Source organism: Aptenodytes patagonicus, chromosome 5 (assembly GCF_965638725.1).
Source record: "Aptenodytes patagonicus chromosome 5, bAptPat1.pri.cur, whole genome shotgun sequence".
Lineage (NCBI taxonomy): Eukaryota > Metazoa > Chordata > Aves > Sphenisciformes > Spheniscidae > Aptenodytes > Aptenodytes patagonicus.
Genome location: NC_134953.1, coordinates 19,284,252 through 19,301,731, shown reverse-complemented (window position 1 = coordinate 19,301,731; position 17,480 = coordinate 19,284,252). Strand labels below are relative to the sequence as shown.

Genomic DNA, 17,480 nt, shown 5'->3' with positions numbered 1-17,480 from the left:
GCTTATGCTGAAGGACACCCTGCTCCTCTCTTATTTCTTCTCAACTGTCCCGTGTAGGGTAGGTCTCCCTAGTCCTGTGGCAGAGGGTGGTGTTTCTTAGGTAGGGGGACATCTTCCTTTCAGGGCTGGCTGGGTACCATGAGTTCCTCTTTTCAGCACAGGTAGACTCTGTCCTTCCCCCCACATTGCTCCCAGGTCTGGTTGTAGGAGCTGAAGGGGATATGAGGCCCTCTTGGTCTGCCAGGAGCGTTGTGATGGCAGGTGGTGCCTTCTGGAGGGTTTGAGCTTGGGAGTGGTTCTTTGATGGAGGTGTTGGTAGAAAAAGGCAATGTTGGAAGACTTTCTTTTGTTTGTGGGCCAGTGCTGTTCCTAGACCTGCTACTGGTTTGTCACAGCATTCAGTCATAGCAGGGTGTGATGTTAATGTGCTGCATGCGTTTGGTATCTTGTGAGATTTAATCAGTGAGACAGGCTTGAATTTCCTTATCTCACAACCTTCTCTTCCCACAAGTGATTCCTTCATCAACCTGAAGTATGAGTGTATTTTAATAGTTGTATTGTTTATATGCCACCAAATGTGTGGTATTTCTTCACATGAAAGCAAGAGGCGTTCCCATTGCCTGGATAAGGGGCAATTAGCAGACATCTTGGAGGCAAAGTTCAGGCTGTGACGGGAGGCAGGAGGTCGATCTTGCAGTTAAGGCAATGATGTGAGACCTAAGAGAGATCTGACAATGAGGCAAACACCCAGTGGAAAGCGTGTAACACCTTATCCTCATATGAACCTGAGTGCCTGCAGTTACCATTAATTTAAACTCCATTATAAACTTCAAAAGATCAAGCCTCTGGTGTGTATCATTCCTCAGACCATTTTATTAGCATGACAGTAGTTTGCTATCTAAGGAGGGTAGCCCATGTGTAAACTTGGTAATAATAATGAGGCATTGAGATGCACCAGTTATGAGGATCATATGGCAACCTCAACAGTGTCCTTGAAAGAAGCGTGACTTTAAAGAATAGAAAGTGCTGGCCTGAGTCAAGAAAGGGATTTGAGTGAAGGAGTTGTCTAATGGTACAGGTGTTTGTAGTAATGAAGATTAGAAAGGTGGTTCAGAAGGAAGTAAGGGCATAGAAGTAGCCTGGAACTGAACTTTGCATCATGTGTTAACAATGTTTTTTTTAGCTGAAGCATGCTGAGGTAGAAGCCTTTTTAAGAATATGTTGGCGTTGCATGTTGGGTAATTAGTGATGCTAATAGTATTTATAGTGCACAGGAACACACTGTGCTAGGCACTGTCCTGCCACAGAACAAGGAGATGGCCCCTGCCACAAAGAGTTTATGAATCAAACAACAATGTTGTGTCATGAGTTAAGTTCTTTAATCTGTATAAAATCAGTTTCAAGGGTAGTACTACTCTATGAATAGGGAGCCTTTCAAGTACTCTTGCTAACCTGATAGCAGTCCTGATTTGTTGTAATAATCAGCATTTGTTGTTCAGAAATGATCTTGGGCTTTGTGGTTCCTTTGTACCAACAACTTGGCCACAAAATGTAAAGCTGTTGAGGAGGATGTTAAAGCTGAGACTGTTTATGTGTGTAAGGGTAATACCAAGAAACAACTGCAATCCGAATGAGCTGTTTTCCTTTCTCCTCTATGATCTGGCCGGCTGACTGCACCTATTAACTTAATTTGCAAGTTTCATGCAGATAGTTTGGATTAAATACAATAAGAAAGTGATTAATAAGGTTTCTCCAGTGTTACCAGCAGCAGTTTAGCGTCTAGAATCTTAATTTTTAAAATTCAATTTCTTCTTCCTCTCTATAATATATATTTAAATTTTTTTGTGTGCCTTCAGATAGGATGATAGCTTTGATTTGGATGTTAAAATACAATGATGGCTTTAATAATAATAATTTTCATGTGTTTTTTAAATTGAATATTTCTATTTTAACTTGCTTGCTTTTGGGTAAAAAGTGCTTTGGGACTAATTTCCATCTGTTTATTTCAACTGACTGATTGATAGAGGATGGGGGGGGGGGGGGGGGGCCACGGGGTGGAAAGGAACCAAAGCCGTAGCATGAAATCTAGGCAGGATTAGCTTTTTCTTTAGCTTCAGGGTTAATGTCATAGGGCAGCGGGGCAGTGTGTGTGTGTGTGTATGTCAGAGTTTGTAATAATAACTGGAAATAAATGCAAAACTAAAAATTTCCTGAGCTATAGGAGAACAAATGTATTTGGGCTTGCTACCTCAATAAGGCTGGCAGTTGTGGGACTGGGATACCATGGCCCGGTTCATTCTCAACTCTATCAATAAACGAACTTTTGACTGTAAGTAGTTCACATACAGCATCTATATACTGTATCAGTTTGCTTTGAACATGTGTGTGATAAAACAGGTTCACTCAGCAGAACAGGGACAGTAGTGTCATCCTACCAATGACTAAATGTTAGTCGGTACTACAGATGTGTTGCTTTAGACTTTTATAAAAATAGCCTTCCTGTTCCATAGAGCTTTTAATTCATATAATGTTGAAAATATAAGATGAAATGCTGGCACAAGAAAGGAGCAATTAATCTAGTGATAAAGTTTTGGTTTTAACTTCTATTTTTTTTTGCTTACTCTTTAACAAGTAATTCAAGATAAAAACATTATATCCGAAAAGGAAAACTGTGGCTCAGCCTCAATTTTTCCCTTATTCTTTCACTCTAGAATTACAGCTTGCCACTCAATCCTAAAAATAAACTCTGTAAGGTGAAGGTTAAGTGCTAGTAGCAAATCCTTCCCAATTTGCATTGACTTCCTGGTATGGAGGAGGCTGTATGAAGCCTGGGGGGGGGGTTGTGTGATTTTTTTTTTTTTTTTTTCCTGGCAGCAGGAGTTTTTAGCAACTGTAAATGTTTCCAGATGGTAAGGATAAAAAGGTAGAAGTGAGTTTTAAGTATATTAAAATTTCTCCTTCAGGAATTTAATGCAATGCATTTTGAAAATTCAGTGCTATATTAAAGAACTACCTTGGTTGTGCATCAAATATAGCTGTAACTCTTTACTGCAATCTCTTTCATCTCTTTGAGATGTAGAAGTTTCCTTAATACTTTCTGCTGCTTAATATCACCATCTTTTCCCATTGACTTCATCGCTTACACTTGCTACTGTTCCTAACTCCCTCTTTAAGGTCTGTTTCATTTAAACTGTTCTGCTTCAGTTTCTCTTCATTGAAAATAAACACTTGCTTCAGAAACTTAATTTGAAATGTGTTCTTCACAGCATATATTGCCCTTTCACTGCAGTCCTACATCCTGTCTTCAGTTCTTTCAAAATATTTAATGGTATATTTTTATATTGTCTTGACTTTCTGTCCACCCACGCTTTCACTGATCTCCTCCAATCTTCTTTCTGATGTTTGAGTTCATTGAACTGCTGTAAGGTCACAGGTGGCCTGTTTGTGGTTAAATCTGAGGCATAATTCTTGTTTCATCCGTCTTAATCTGTCTGTCACCTTTGGCACTCAACACTGTTCCTTCTGTTTTCTTGATGTATGTGGTGTTTTCATCGATATTTTCCAATTATACGGCGGTGTTTTTCCATAGACTTTGTCATTTCTACTCAGCTCTGTTCCCAAAGTTAATGTTTTCTGCTGTATTGGATTAGTTTCAGTTCTAAGTGCCACTATAACTTCTAGATCCTTCTAGTTAACCCACTGTGACTTCTAGCTCTTTCTAGTTAACACACTACCTTCCTTTTTAACCTCCTCCTTTTTGTGTTCTTGGTTTTTGCCAAGACCTCCTGTGTCCAGCCTCTGTATCTGAAGCTATTTCCAAAAGCTGCCTTGCTTCCCTCTGAATCTGACTCCTTTTTCCTTGGAGTTTGGGGTTTTATGGAATTAAGTTCTGATACTTTGCCTTGTACCAGCATAGCTTTACTAACTTTCCTCAGTCCTTCAGGCTTTATGAGAAATTTTTGGTGACTCTCCCGTACCTGACCTTTTTCTCCCTTCTCCTATTCATCATCAGTCATTTTTCCTTTCCTACTGTTCTGAATGTGTGCCTTCTCATAGGAGCACCTCAGTCCAGTGGATTTTAAATACCATGGTGTTTTCAGTCTCTTTCCATCTTGTATATTGACCTTAAAGATATTCCTTTTCTTCCCTCTATGACATTTCCATCTTCTTTGTGTACATGCCAAGTTTTCAACTTTTTGTCCTTTTTCTGTGACCCCTCTACATTTGCTATGCTGTACCTGACTCCTGTGTCCTAATGCTGTAATTAATGGTGGTAAGTACAGAGGAGCTAAGTAGTATCATTAGTTAATAATGCATGTTTATGACAAGGTGAAGAAGGAAACACAAAAGAGGGCTAAAAAAAAATCTTTTTATTTCTTTATGATGTAAGAGGATGGCCTAAAAGGCTGTGCGTTTTCTTCTAAGGAGCATCAAGTCATGTTACCCATTTATTGGAAGCCTTGAGAGGGGAGACCGTATTGTATATAGCACTTTAAAGCCGTTCTATTGAATGTACAGCTGATAGATCTGTAGCTTAGAGGCTTGTATTTCTGTTCTGCATTTGAAATTTAAAACCGTCTTCATAAAGGAACAAAAGAGACTCAGTTTTGTACTCGATATTTTATGAGCCTTTCTGATATGAGTAACAGGAATAGTTCAGTCATATATAATACAAACAGGAAAAAATTATAATACCAGAGGTTAGGTGCTCAAGAGCTTGCCCATATCTCATTAGCTAGAATCAATGCTCAAGCTCTATCAATAACCTGGAAACTGTATATTACATGACTTTTTTTTTTTTTTTTGATGCATTACTGTAGGACCAGTTAATCTAAGAATTGCCATAGAAACATGTGGCGTTTGGAAGCTTCAACATGTAAGGGTATTACTTGATGTTTGCAGTAAAAAAATTGAGTGTTAAAATGTTTAGGAATAGGGTTGATCTAATTTTGGCTTCAGAAAAATCTGTGTGTTCAGTCTAAATTGGCTTACCTTTTCCCATCGACTACTGAAAAAGCTATCTTCAGAGGGCAATTCACCCTTTCCCATTTTAGATACTTATCTTTATCACAGAGTATTTAACTGTGTGAGGTGAGTTGTCCTGGAAATGTGTGATGGGGGTTCTTCTTCCTACCTATGGAGGTACCACTGCCAGCAGAACTCTTGGAGTGCAGTTCTCTTGATATCAGGCAACACCTCTGGGAATGGTGACAGAGCAAATATAAAAGTTGCCAAATTTCCTGAATGTTTCCAAGTAAACCAATGGTTTTTTTACAATGGTGTTTTATTGAATAGGCTTTATCTGAAATCAAATATCAGAAGAAAAAGCAATAATATAAATACAGAAATCTTGAATAAGGATCAGATATTTCAACAAATAGTACAAGAATATTTCCTGGAAACATATCGAGTCAAAGGCATTCAAGCTTTAATGTGTTAACTTCATTGAAGTTATTGCAAAAAGGAAATACGTTTTTCATATTGCTTCTAGTTGGTCTTCAGGAAAACCACCTTCAAGACTGATATTCGGAAACATAGTCATATATAATCAGAGGGGTAAGTTGTGCTTTTATACTTATTTGAGTGAGAAGCAAACCTCAGATTTAATGGAAAGTGTCAACAACTTGAAACTTACATAGCTGATTCTCTATTGATTAACTGACTAATGTAATGAAAAACTTCAGGTCCTCTTTCATGGTAAAATTTTTCAAGAAGGCTGGATACTTTTTGGTTTGTATTTAACTGAAAAACTCCTTTTATAGGAATTTTCAGGTAATATTAAAATACTGAGCTGCATTGGTGGATAGCTGCATTTTTTTAATACAGTAGTTAGTCTAATAAAAATTCTTTCCCTCCATGTCTTGATGACTATAACAATCTTTCACAGAACCACACGAGTAAGTCTACCTAGAGTATTGATTTCTTTTAAAATAATATACAATTAAAATACTACTACTCTTAGCTATAATGCTGTATTCTTTCTAACCATTTTAATCATTTGAGATTATATTTTATTTAAAGCAAAATCTATTTGATCAAAAGTGTACATGAACACAAGGCAAGGTATGTAAAACTTGTAGAGCTTCCTCCATCTAATGGATATTAGAAGCTTTAGTTAAGTCACATGAAACCATGTATTACAAATGCTTCACCATGTTTGTCTTTCCTCCAGATGGTAATTAGACCTTTTCCTCTTGCATAGGAGTCACGAGCTGATTTGCTCTTTTTGTTGTGGCTTTCAAATTTGCATTAGTTCACATAGCAGCTAGGATTAGAAATTTATTAAGGGATAAAGATAGCTTTGCATCTCAGTATTGCTTTCAGTCAATACTGGCACAGAAAATGTCTGAACAAAAGACCCACATGTATTGCTGCTTTTCTTTCTGCAAATCCTGAATTTCTTCCTCTGTTTCCCAGGAACCTTTTTTTCCAGAATGGACATTGTGTTCTCTTATGATCCTGATCAGCTCTGGAATCTTGGGACTGAATGACTTGTTCTGTAATATGAAAATGAGTTATTTTTAAATCTGTTTTTATTATGGCTAGCAGGCCAGCCAGCAAACCCAATCCTGGTTATGTGGTAAGCGTAAGCAGGAAGTTTATTATGCCTTCTACAACTGTTATTAAAAAATATACCATACCATATATACATACATGAGAAGTAGGGAACTTCTCACACATACAAAAAGGACAATCTGACAAAAAGATAGCACTGAAAACTACTGATTCTTTAGTAATATCCCAAAGAGAGGCATTGCAGTGGGATAATATTGGAGATGTGTCTACTAGCAAAAAGGGGAAATAAACAGTTGATATCTCACATTCTAAATGTTATTAATGCAAAGCTAGACTTTAACATATAAACTGATTTTACTGAGAAAACAGCATAGGTTTTCATTGAAAAATGTTATTTTTATATTGCAACCATGTTTAAAATAGTTTCTGTGTGTGTAATTCTCTTCTCTTTTTACCTAGATTTTTATAAGCTATTGTGTAATTCTCATTTTTGAGGCAAAAAAGTAGTTTATTATGTGTTGTAAAGTAGAATTTGGTTATATGTAGCATCTCTTCTTGGTACAGCAGCAATGTGTGGAGCTGTAATAATGTGTCAATTGTTAAGACAAACAGCAGCTATTGTGTGTTCAACAATAGTATATGCAAACTTTGGGCACTAGGACCTGCTTATGAGAAAACAGTATTGTGATGTGATGCACTTTTTGTCTTGAGTGCTCTGGAATCTTTATTTTTTTGACAGAAGGGACCTTTAATCTAATATCTTATCCACAAAATTATGTTTTATAGTACACTACGCGATATTTATGGGTTAAGCCAAAAAAGCCCATTACATTAAGTGGACTGAATTTTCTATAGCAGAAAATAAAATTACCGATAGGAAAAATAATTCCTGTGGCTTCTGGCTGAGCTATAATATATTGTTCTGGACGCAGTATACAGGAGTGACTTTCAGAAGCATGAGGTAGGGAGTGGCATCTATTCAAATTCAAATGCAGTTAAGGAGACACTTAAATCTGTTTATAAAAGTCTGTTTGGTTTTTACATACCAAGAGGTCAGAAAAAGTAGTGACTTTATCATGTTAGCTGTGACAGTTATTCATGTAGGTAATGTAAGAAGTTGCAGCCACAGTCGTCGGTGAGGTATTTTCTTTAAAGATTTTTAGTAGTGTTACGTCCATTTGGTGCCTTCCTATTGGATTTGGAAAAAGTTTTTAAAGGTGGGCAAAAATCACTAGCAAAGAAGTCTAGCCTTCTTTACTCTGTAGGGAGGAAGGCTGTTAAGAAGGTACTCGTGTTGCAGGACAGGTATTCCTGAACACTTTTGGTCTGTATCAGTCCTATATCAGTGCTCAGTGATGAGATTTGGACAGACCTCAGAGGGAGCATCTGTAAGATATTCATTATCTCAGAACATCCTCAGAGAATTACAAAAATTGCTAACCTAAAAGTTAATAGAGGACAAAGTCTCTGGATTTTTAATGGGTCCTAATAGAGTTTAGCAGCTGAAGATAAGGGATGATGAGCCAGCTGTTCTTAGCTGAAAAGAAACTACTCTTCAGATCATTCAAAGTTCATAGAATGCAGTGTAAGAGTTTGTGCGGAACAACTTGTCTTAAGGAATCAAGAAATACCTACACACCTTTGGCATTTCTAAAATTTTTTGGTTTTGTAGGTCAGAGCAGCCTGGGCGTGACTACAAAGTCCTGTGCTTGATTTCAGGTATAAAAGTTCTAGTCCTCAGAAAGTAGGCATAGTTACAAAAGAAATTCAGAGAACAGCAGGCTGGGAATTGTACCATTTTTTGATACAAAAAACCCACACTTTTGATACTTTTCCTAGATGTTGGCTGAGAGGACCTGTGTGAGGAGCATTAGAAAAGCATAACAAAAGCTTTGCTCTTATGTGGGATGATAGTTCAAACTTCCTCCAGTAAAAGAGAGAATACTGTAATAATATATATAGCCTCAATGCTTTTTTTTTTCCTGCTGCCTTTCATTTTGCGTAGGTTTGTCTTTTGGAATGTCTTAACATTTTTCTACAAGAAGTGCTTTCAGACAGGAAGCATTACAAGTCTTTATTTGGAGGAGAAAAAGACTAATTTTGTGGAATAGCATAAAAAAACAACCAAAGAAAGAACAAATGCAGCTGGCCTAGAAACAGAGATCAGTGTCAAGCTAACTGTATTAATCTTTCTAAGAAGAGTAACAGTTAGGTCTCAATCTTCCAAAAGAGCTCCAAATGAGTAATCTCAGTCTCTAGCTACGCTCACAAAATATATGATGGTCCTAGTTGGATCTGAGACTTCAAAATATTCTGATTTGAATTATTTTGTATATATCAACAATAGTGCTATTTGGACACCATGTTTCAAGCACAGCCTCACAGTGTTCTGATATAGTTAAAAGGTTCACTCGTATAGCAAAGAAAAACTTAAATTGATTTCAGAACATTAAGCAGGTCTGTCCTAATCTAATGCTTTGGTAGGTACTGGGAAAGTTTTGAAAACTTTATCACAACTGTGCACCAGACCAAATGGTAGGTTAATTATTTTGAAGTCTCTGGTTGTAATGGAGCGCTCTGTTGTGGTATGAATGTTCATATAAATTCTGATCTTATTCCAGAGGCTGTTTGAATTTACACCACATGCATAAACTGATTTAAAGGGGAGGGAGGGAGGGAAATGGGCAGGAAAACTTGCCTCTAGAAATTGAGTCAACCTTGTTGTGGAGTTCACAGGCCCAATAGCTTCAGAAAGCTATTAACCAATGCTTGCAACTTCTACCCAAATTTCTGAAATTTGAAAATGTTCATTCAGGAAGCAGCACTAAATCTATTTTACACTGTTATACCAAAGTAGGAAAGCTAACTGTGTTGCCTTAAGCCGGGGTGAATTAGGTTTTATTCTTTTTGCTCTGTTAGTTAACTTGAATGTGTTGATACTCCTTTGTTGGATCAGTAAATTACATGTATCTGTCAAAAACAAACAAACAAAAAATTCCTTTGCCAAGAATTCCTGTTTGGAATCCTCTTGCTATCAAAGCTTCCATACTGCTGCTTTTCCGAGCAGCAAACTTATTATTTATAAGAAGTAATTTATTTTTAGTTTTGTTTGTTTTTATTTCACACTAATAACTGAGAACCTTCTCTCCCAGTGAAAGAATGTCTTTTCAGCAGCTCAGCTCATTCTGGCAGCACTGTGGGTGATTAAGAGCTTTCAGAGAGAATTAATCATCTTCATAGACTTCCTCCTGCCCTCACTCAAGACAGGTTAGAGAATTAGTTGAATAAGGTGCTTCAGTGTGATTACCCAATAGCTTTAAAATACAAATAGCAAGTGAAGCTTTCTGACTGTTGTTAGTGACTACTACCTTATTTATGGTAAGCTTACAGCTGTCCATGACAAATAAACATATAGAGCTAGTTTACTGGTCTGTTGAGTGGTTTGCTGATTTCTTGATATGTAGGAAAATATCTTGTGACTAATACGTGGGACAAGGATCAGAAGGAGCTACTTCTACTGTTTATTTTATTGCACACTCCCTTGTTAGTTTTCCAGAATCATGCTTTTGGAAAATCAGGTGCCAAAACCTTGTTACGAGGATTAACTTGCATATAAAACAAGTTGCAATGCCAAAGAAGGCAATCTAGAACTGCAAGCTTTGTCCCGCTTCCTTCCAAGACTGTTGATGTTGGAGGAGCCAGTCTGTCTGGTCTCCTGCAGCCACATGTGTGTGTCCAGAGGATTTCTAGGCAGTGCTGTTGAAAGGAAAAAACACAGAGAGGGAAATATATTACAAGTTATGACATGGAGACATTAACTCCGCTGGAAGACTATTACACAGTAGTGGTGTCAGTTTATTGAAAAAACAAGGCTTTTTTGCTCCTATCTATATCCTGATTATTATAGGCATTGTGGGCCATACCTTTCTATGTTGTTGATAGACTCCCTACTGGCTAAAGTTTGTAGTGGTGGGTCTTTTGTCTTGCACCATCTTCCCTTGCCAGGGAAGTGTATTATAATATAATCTAATGTAATTAAAAGACATACGATGTTTAAAATTTCAAGCAGTAATTCTTTCTTTTTGGTACATGTGTTATCTCAGGAGGTTAGACAGATGTTAACACTTGTACAAGTAACATTTCAGGAACTGCTAAACTTCTGGAAGTTCAGAGGAGTTCTATGTCTCTTAATTTTGTTTCAAAACATTTTTTTTAAATTGGGATTGTACTTGCCTTGTATATAAGACCTACAGGACATGTAGTGCCCTTACTGACATTTGTTGCAGCATGTAGCATCTAAACTTAGAGGACTTCACATGAGCAGCAGCAGTAGGTAGCTTATTAGGAAAGACTGAAAGTGCTTACCCTACTTTGATTTTTAATAGAATCACTGGGTAGGAAGTGGATGCAAACGGACCTTATCTTACTGCTTGAGAGTTTTCTAACAGCTGTAAAGTTGATATCAATACACATTTTTTTCAGGAGCCTTTTTGTCTTTCAGTGATGTATTTTGGTCTCAGTGATGCTTCTTGTCTTGTTACTGGTGTTGAAAACTTTCTTTTGATTATGTATTTTTAAAAAGTCTATGGGTGAGTTTCATTTTTAGAATCTTTACTCCATATTATCTGTAACCAAAGGCTTTACTTTCCGGTTCACTAAGTTCTACTGGTATAATAAGGGATTGGGTTTGTTTTTAATTTAAAATGTTGTATGTGGCCTTGGGTAATTAAAAACATTTCTTGAAATATGGTGCTTTTAACTGTATCGTGCTGGAATTGCCTTCGCTGATCATGAAGAATTGAATAATACTCATTTGTCACGTAGGGTGTTGACTCAAACACAGATGAGGTCAATTCAGATGACAGAGGTTGTTACAAAACCCAGCTGTTGACTCTGCTTCTCTTTCCACAAGTTGCTTTCTCTGTGGCAGGGATGGCTGACCCATGAAGCAATTCTTTAACAGCTGCAGTTTGTAGCCTGATTTATTCAAGTAAACCAATGGTGACTTTAAGTTGTTTTAATGTACTGGGTTGGCAACTCTAACAGCTCAGGAGCTGCTTCCTGTGTAAATCATCAGTGCTAGTATAGTAGTGGCAGTCTTCAGAGAAGAGTGAATGCCTCGTAGGATGTTTAAGCTGCCTGTATTGGTGGGTAAATATTCTCTGCTTCTGATTCACAGCTAGCTTGAGAAAGAATCTTTGCAGTGGTCTGCCAGCAGTTGCAGAGTAGTTGCAGACAACTGCTGGCAAGACATCTTTTCTATGGCTCCAAACAATTCGTCTCAAACTAAGGTACTTTTCTCCAAGGGCTTTGGTTGTTAATCACATCTGGAGAAAAGACAACAAAAAAAACATTAAAACAGATACTCTTCTTTGGGGTTTCTATTTCACTGGGATTGGAAGAAGACCAATTCTTAATTATTTACCATTTTTGAAAAAGGTACATGGTGAACACAGGAATAGAAGCCAAGAAATTTATTGTCCAGGGCTGATTCTGTTGAACAAATCACTTGGACGTTAAATGGGGAGCTATTCTAACAAGGCTACCAGGTAGGCTGCTTGGGAGGGAAGAAAGAAAATGGGCTTGGTTTTGGGTGGTGGCATTGTTGGGAAGGCTGCCAATTTTCCTTGGTTTCCCTTCTTTCCCTTTTAGGATAATACCTTGCTGAGCTCACAAGATAACTCTGAAGATTATGGACTTGGTTTAATTCTCACTACAGTCAGGAAAGCTAACATTGATAGCAGTAGGTGAAAGAGACAGCCTTATTTTAATAGGTTAGTGTCTGGAATAATCTCAAATTGAGGCTTTTTGTTTATTTGTATTCAGAGAGCTACTGTGTAAACTTTAGGTTTTTGCCTTAAAACAGAATTGTTTTCCCAAGAAGTGGTCCAAATAGCAGAACTTAATTCTATTTTTTTTTTTATTATGTCTTTATAACCTTTCTTTAGAGTTATTTTATAGAGAGGTAAAAATAGAATACAGATATCTTATATCTAATAAACTTGTGGACCAGATGCTTATCTTGCCTTTTTTCTGCACTGTTTTAGTGCAGGATTGAATTCCTTGCACTACAGCAACTGTAAAGTCGTTACACTGCATTTAAAACAAAATGCAGAAAGGGATGACCTTTTGCTAGGACTCTGTATCGCTTGTATTGCTAAGCCTTATCACCATCTTTCAGCAAAAGCCAGTTTAATCCTTAAACATTTGTACATACAGTATCTCTTCAGAATTGTCTATTGTTAGCTATCTGTGTTCTCATTGATTATAATGCTGTGCATCTCCACAATGCCTGCTATTTGCCCCTTGGATCTTCATTGTACCCGGTAGCTGTTATCTTCCTCGCTGATAGCATATCACCAATGGTACCAGTTAAGAGTTGAAAACACTTCCAGCATAATGGAAAGTTCCACTTTCTCCGGGATGACTCACTAATTAATTAACCCCTGGGATATTCAGCCTGGGATGGAGATGCTTCCTGTGCCAACTTAAGAAAAAAAATTACAGGAAGATAAAGAGAAATTGATTGGAAGAGTTTTATCCGCCTTGTAAGAATTATGTTTTCTAATACTATGAATCTGCCTGAAACAAGCTTGGAAACTAACTGAAAAATAGATACTTTGGAAAGGGTTGCTTCTCTGACTTAACATCTTCCTTTGCTATAGGAGCAAAAAGACAACTGCTGTTAACACCATGAGAAGAATGGACTTGTAACAGAAGTGTGTGGAGGCAAGCAGTACAGGAGGCAGTAAATATCTTTTCCTCCCAGCAGGCCACAAGCTTTAAATAGGCTTTAAATAGGTCACTTTCTAATGTAGCTATGAAGTGGCCACTTGGGAGGGAAGAAAGAAAATGGGCTTGGTTTTGAGTGGTGGCAGGGGTTGGGAGGGCTGTTGGGACCCTGTTGGGAAGAGGCTAGGGGAGACTGCTGTGCAGAATGCTCTTCATGCCCCTGTCAGACATTGCTGAAAAGTGAGTAAGTGGCTGGAGTATGGTTTCACTGTCCCAGCCTGGTGTGGATGGAGTGTCTGTAACTCATGATTTCAGCAGATTTGTCCTGTGGACTTCAAGAAATCTTGTGATGCCTTCATAGTGCTGGGGGCATGATTTACTTTTTATCAAGGAACCTTTTGCCAGATCTGTAAGATTAAACTCAGGTGTGTCTGTAGCAGACTTGAACCAAGCAGAGTGGTTCTGTACATGAAGATAGATGTGATGGGTGTAAATTTCTCCAGTGAAGAGCTGTAACAAGACCTGGGAGCTAAAAGGAAGCTCCAGAATTTGAAATTTAAATCCCAGTAGTTTCTGAGATAGAAAGAACTTTTGCTGCAGAAATCCTTCTCCCTTCAGGATAGGGAAGGAGTAAAAGATTTGGGGAGATGCTTCATTTAAGCTAGAAGTGTTTTGGCTAGTGTTCTGTTAACATTTGGGCATTTCAGACTTGACAACTGTTTACTGAAATACCAAAAGGCAGATTTTTTTCATCTCCAGTGGTGCTTCTTCATTGATTTCCCCTCAGATGTACACATATACAGTGGTAACTTATGCATTTTACTCCAATGAGTGGCTGTTCACGCAAAATACAAAAAGTTAGACTGGCTTGTTACCCGATTCTCTTTTTTTTTGCTTGTTAGCTCAGTCTGCCATCTGTCTAGGAGAAAAAATAGGTGCTGAGCTATGACAGGCTTTGTAACCATGCAGAATAAGTTGGGGGGCCTGGTGCAGAAAGGAATATTACTTTGTATAAAAGATGATCTTGGAGAACAAGACTGTGATTGTATCCATGTTTCTTGTCAAGGGAGAAGTGCCATTAAAAGTGAATAGTTGGGGGACTGTAGCCTCATTAAGGACAAAATTATATCTTAAAAGTTCGTGTTTGTGGGTGGGAGACAGGATGACACTGACCAGTAGTGCTTATCTTTATTCCAATTCATTATGTGTTAACCTTGACTGACTGTAGTGTGTACGTTTATTGGTTGATGTGTGAACTGTTCTCATTTGCCATGAACATTTGTTGGGCTAAATTTATTTTTTTCCCCTACTTTTTTTTTTTAAAGAAGCTATAAAAGCACACTAGCGTAAGGACAATGCACGCAACTTTGTACTAGAGACTGCAAGCAAAAAGAGAGGGATGGGGAAGACTAATTTTATTATGAAAATGAGCATGCTAAGTAAAATACAGGTTCAAACCATGTGTGTGTTGGGAAAGTTTATGGTCTAAATTTGACATAGACTATAGCATGCAACCAGAGAACTGCCATATGGAGGAATAGCAGCTTTGCATTATTAAGATCATACAGTCAACAACAGCTTAGTTTATAAATTTCTACTGAGCAGTGTCTGCAATTCAGCAGCAGAAAGTGTGCTTCATGGGGAGGCTTCAGTGAGAAAAGGATGGTGAGATGTTTTTGAGTAGACATTGCATGTGCAAAAGGAATGGGTTGGGAAAAGCTGCCTGTAGTGGGGAGAGAGACATAAATCCAGATGTAAACAAAACTATTTAGTTTGTTACTCGAAGGTGAAGTGACTGGTGGAACTGACTAAATCAAATACTGTCAACATCTCACAAAATGAATGACCAGTCTAAGGAAGGTCAAAGCATCATTAACCTTTTTGTTTTTAAAAAAATAAAAAAGTTTTAAAAAGTTGGAAATTAATATAATTGTCATCTGCAGTTCTTTTCGCAGTGTAGAGTAGATGTCTGCAATGCTCTACCATGTTGTGCTACACTCTGTTTTTCTGCCCCAAATTAAAGTTTAAGCGTGAAAACAGAAATCATGCAGAATCCAAGCTCTGTGTTTCTCAAAGAAGCAAGATGCTATCGTGATATTCATGGCATGTTGCCTCTACATCAGTAGCTAGAAGTGTCTCCTGCAGGTTACAGGGATCACTGGCAACCCGTAGCAGGGAGCTGCTCCCTCTCAGGAGACTGTAGCTGCCAAGTCTTAGCCTTTATTACACGCTATTCAAAATCAGTCCACTTACCACCTTTGCCCTACAGCTGTAAGTGGCTGACACCCATTCGAGGGTGACCTGAATGCTTTATGGGAACAATTTAGCTATCCATACAGGAGAAGCTAATAAAAAGTATATTCAGCTTTGAAATCTCTACAAGGATCTTTCCTGACTTGAGTGCTGGTTTTTTCGACATCAACTCTGTGATAAGCAGAGAATTGCCTCTGATAATGGCAGAAGATAGCAGGCATTAAACAGGGAAATCTGAAGAGGTAAAAGAGGAAAGTAACAATTACAAAGTTATTGGGGACTGTATGTCCAAAATAAAGAAGGGCCAGTTGGTTTTGTTTTATATAAAATAAGCCTTCCCCCTGCCACTGCAATAAAGCACGGGATGAACAATGAGGAGGATCTCTTACGGAAGGGAAAGAGAATGATGGGGGGGCAGGAAATCAAGTGCACCGAAAGTAACCCATTAGTATCTCACAATCCTGCTCTTTTAAAGAAGTGTTGTATTTGGTTCTCTGTTTATCAGTCCATAGAGGAGAAATCCCTGAAATTCTATTTCATTTGAAGGAGCTGGGTAAAATGCTGTTGCTGTCGAGTCTCAGTACTTTAAGTAAATCATCAATATTGATATTTTGAATATTTCAGTTGGTGACACAAAGGTAACATTGTATTAGATAAGTTACTGTGTCTCTTCATCAGCTCTGCTGTGTTACTATGTGTAAAATCACAAGCGATTTTTTTAATTCAGTTGGAACATAAGTGAACAGCGCTTTACCTGTGTAGAAAATAATTGTAAGTTCTTCTGTGTTCACAGGTTTTAAATGCAGTCTGAGTCCAAGAAGTATGAAGAAGAGACACCTTCTCTGCACTGGGGGATGGATCCTGTATTTTCTGCATTTGCAAGACTCTATATTAAAGATATAAAAGAAATGAGAGAATCTAAACAAGTGCCAGGTATGTACTTATATGCACTGATTATGATGCACACAGAATTATAATTGATTTATATTGTGCTCTTTATCCAGGGATTGCAGAATGCTTCACAAACACCAGTAAAGTAATTTTGTGTGCCTCTAAGCTAAGTGACATTAGTATCTTTAACAGTTCTAAGAACAGACTGTATGTGAAATATATGTGAAAAATAAAATGTGTTTGTTCTAATGGTTTTTCTTACTCTCATGTATAGATATATATATAGATACAGAACCTCTTTTACATCAAGGTAATGTTGTGTTTCCTCTGTGTGGTAGTGCTTGTTATATTCTGATAAAGTTAGTTCTAAAAATGCTGGTCCTTTCTGGCCATATGTGTTATATCTTTCCACTGTCTCTACAACATTTGAGAAGGATTTTATGCCTCTTCTCTTTGCAAAATTTTGGCAGTTGATGACATTGCTGGGTGTATGTGTTTTGCTTTTTCCTCTGGATATTAATATATTATAAAACAGATACAGGTTTTGAGGTTTTATCTGCTTAATTTCTAGATATGATAGATATATGACATGCTTCATACATTTGAACAACCTTATTGTAAATTCTGGCATCTGTGCTGAATCTTACACCACACCTTTTATTTCCTAACCATTGTTGGAAATTGTATGCTTTGCAGTCTCTTTCCTGCTGGTCTTCAGCCAATATCACCCACACACGTGTACATTGTCTAAAGCAACATGGGTCTGACCTTGAATTTCTCTTTTCACTACAAAGACTTCAAATAGACTGCACTATGTTTTCCACTGTAGAAGTGTTCATTATTCCAAACTGAAGCTTGACGAGGTGCAAGATTATCAGGGAGGAACCCAAGGAACTTAAAACTAATGAGGAAAAGCAGTAAACCCTAAGCAGGGTGTGTGGTTTTGGTTTGGTTTTGGTGTTTTGATTGGTTTTTTCCTTTCCCCCCCTCCCCCCCTCCACAAGGACAAGGTACATCTGTTTAGCTCTTTGAATATGCTCTGCCTTGTAGGTTTTGTTATTCTTACTTATTTTTTGATAACAGCAGTG

The 17,480-nt window shown here is 37.7% G+C and overlaps 1 protein-coding gene across 1 annotated transcript in view; it reads left to right on the top strand.

Annotated features, from left to right (window-relative positions):
- Positions 1–17,480, top strand: part of STN1 (STN1 subunit of CST complex) — a 48,141-nt gene that overhangs the window by 263 nt on the left and 30,398 nt on the right. Inside the window, exons 2-3 of the mRNA XM_076338116.1 lie at positions 5,492–5,556; positions 16,295–16,434. Of these exons, the coding sequence (XP_076194231.1) occupies positions 16,302–16,434 (133 nt within the window). The 5' untranslated portion in view covers positions 5,492–5,556; positions 16,295–16,301. The remainder of the gene's footprint in view (positions 1–5,491; positions 5,557–16,294; positions 16,435–17,480) is intronic.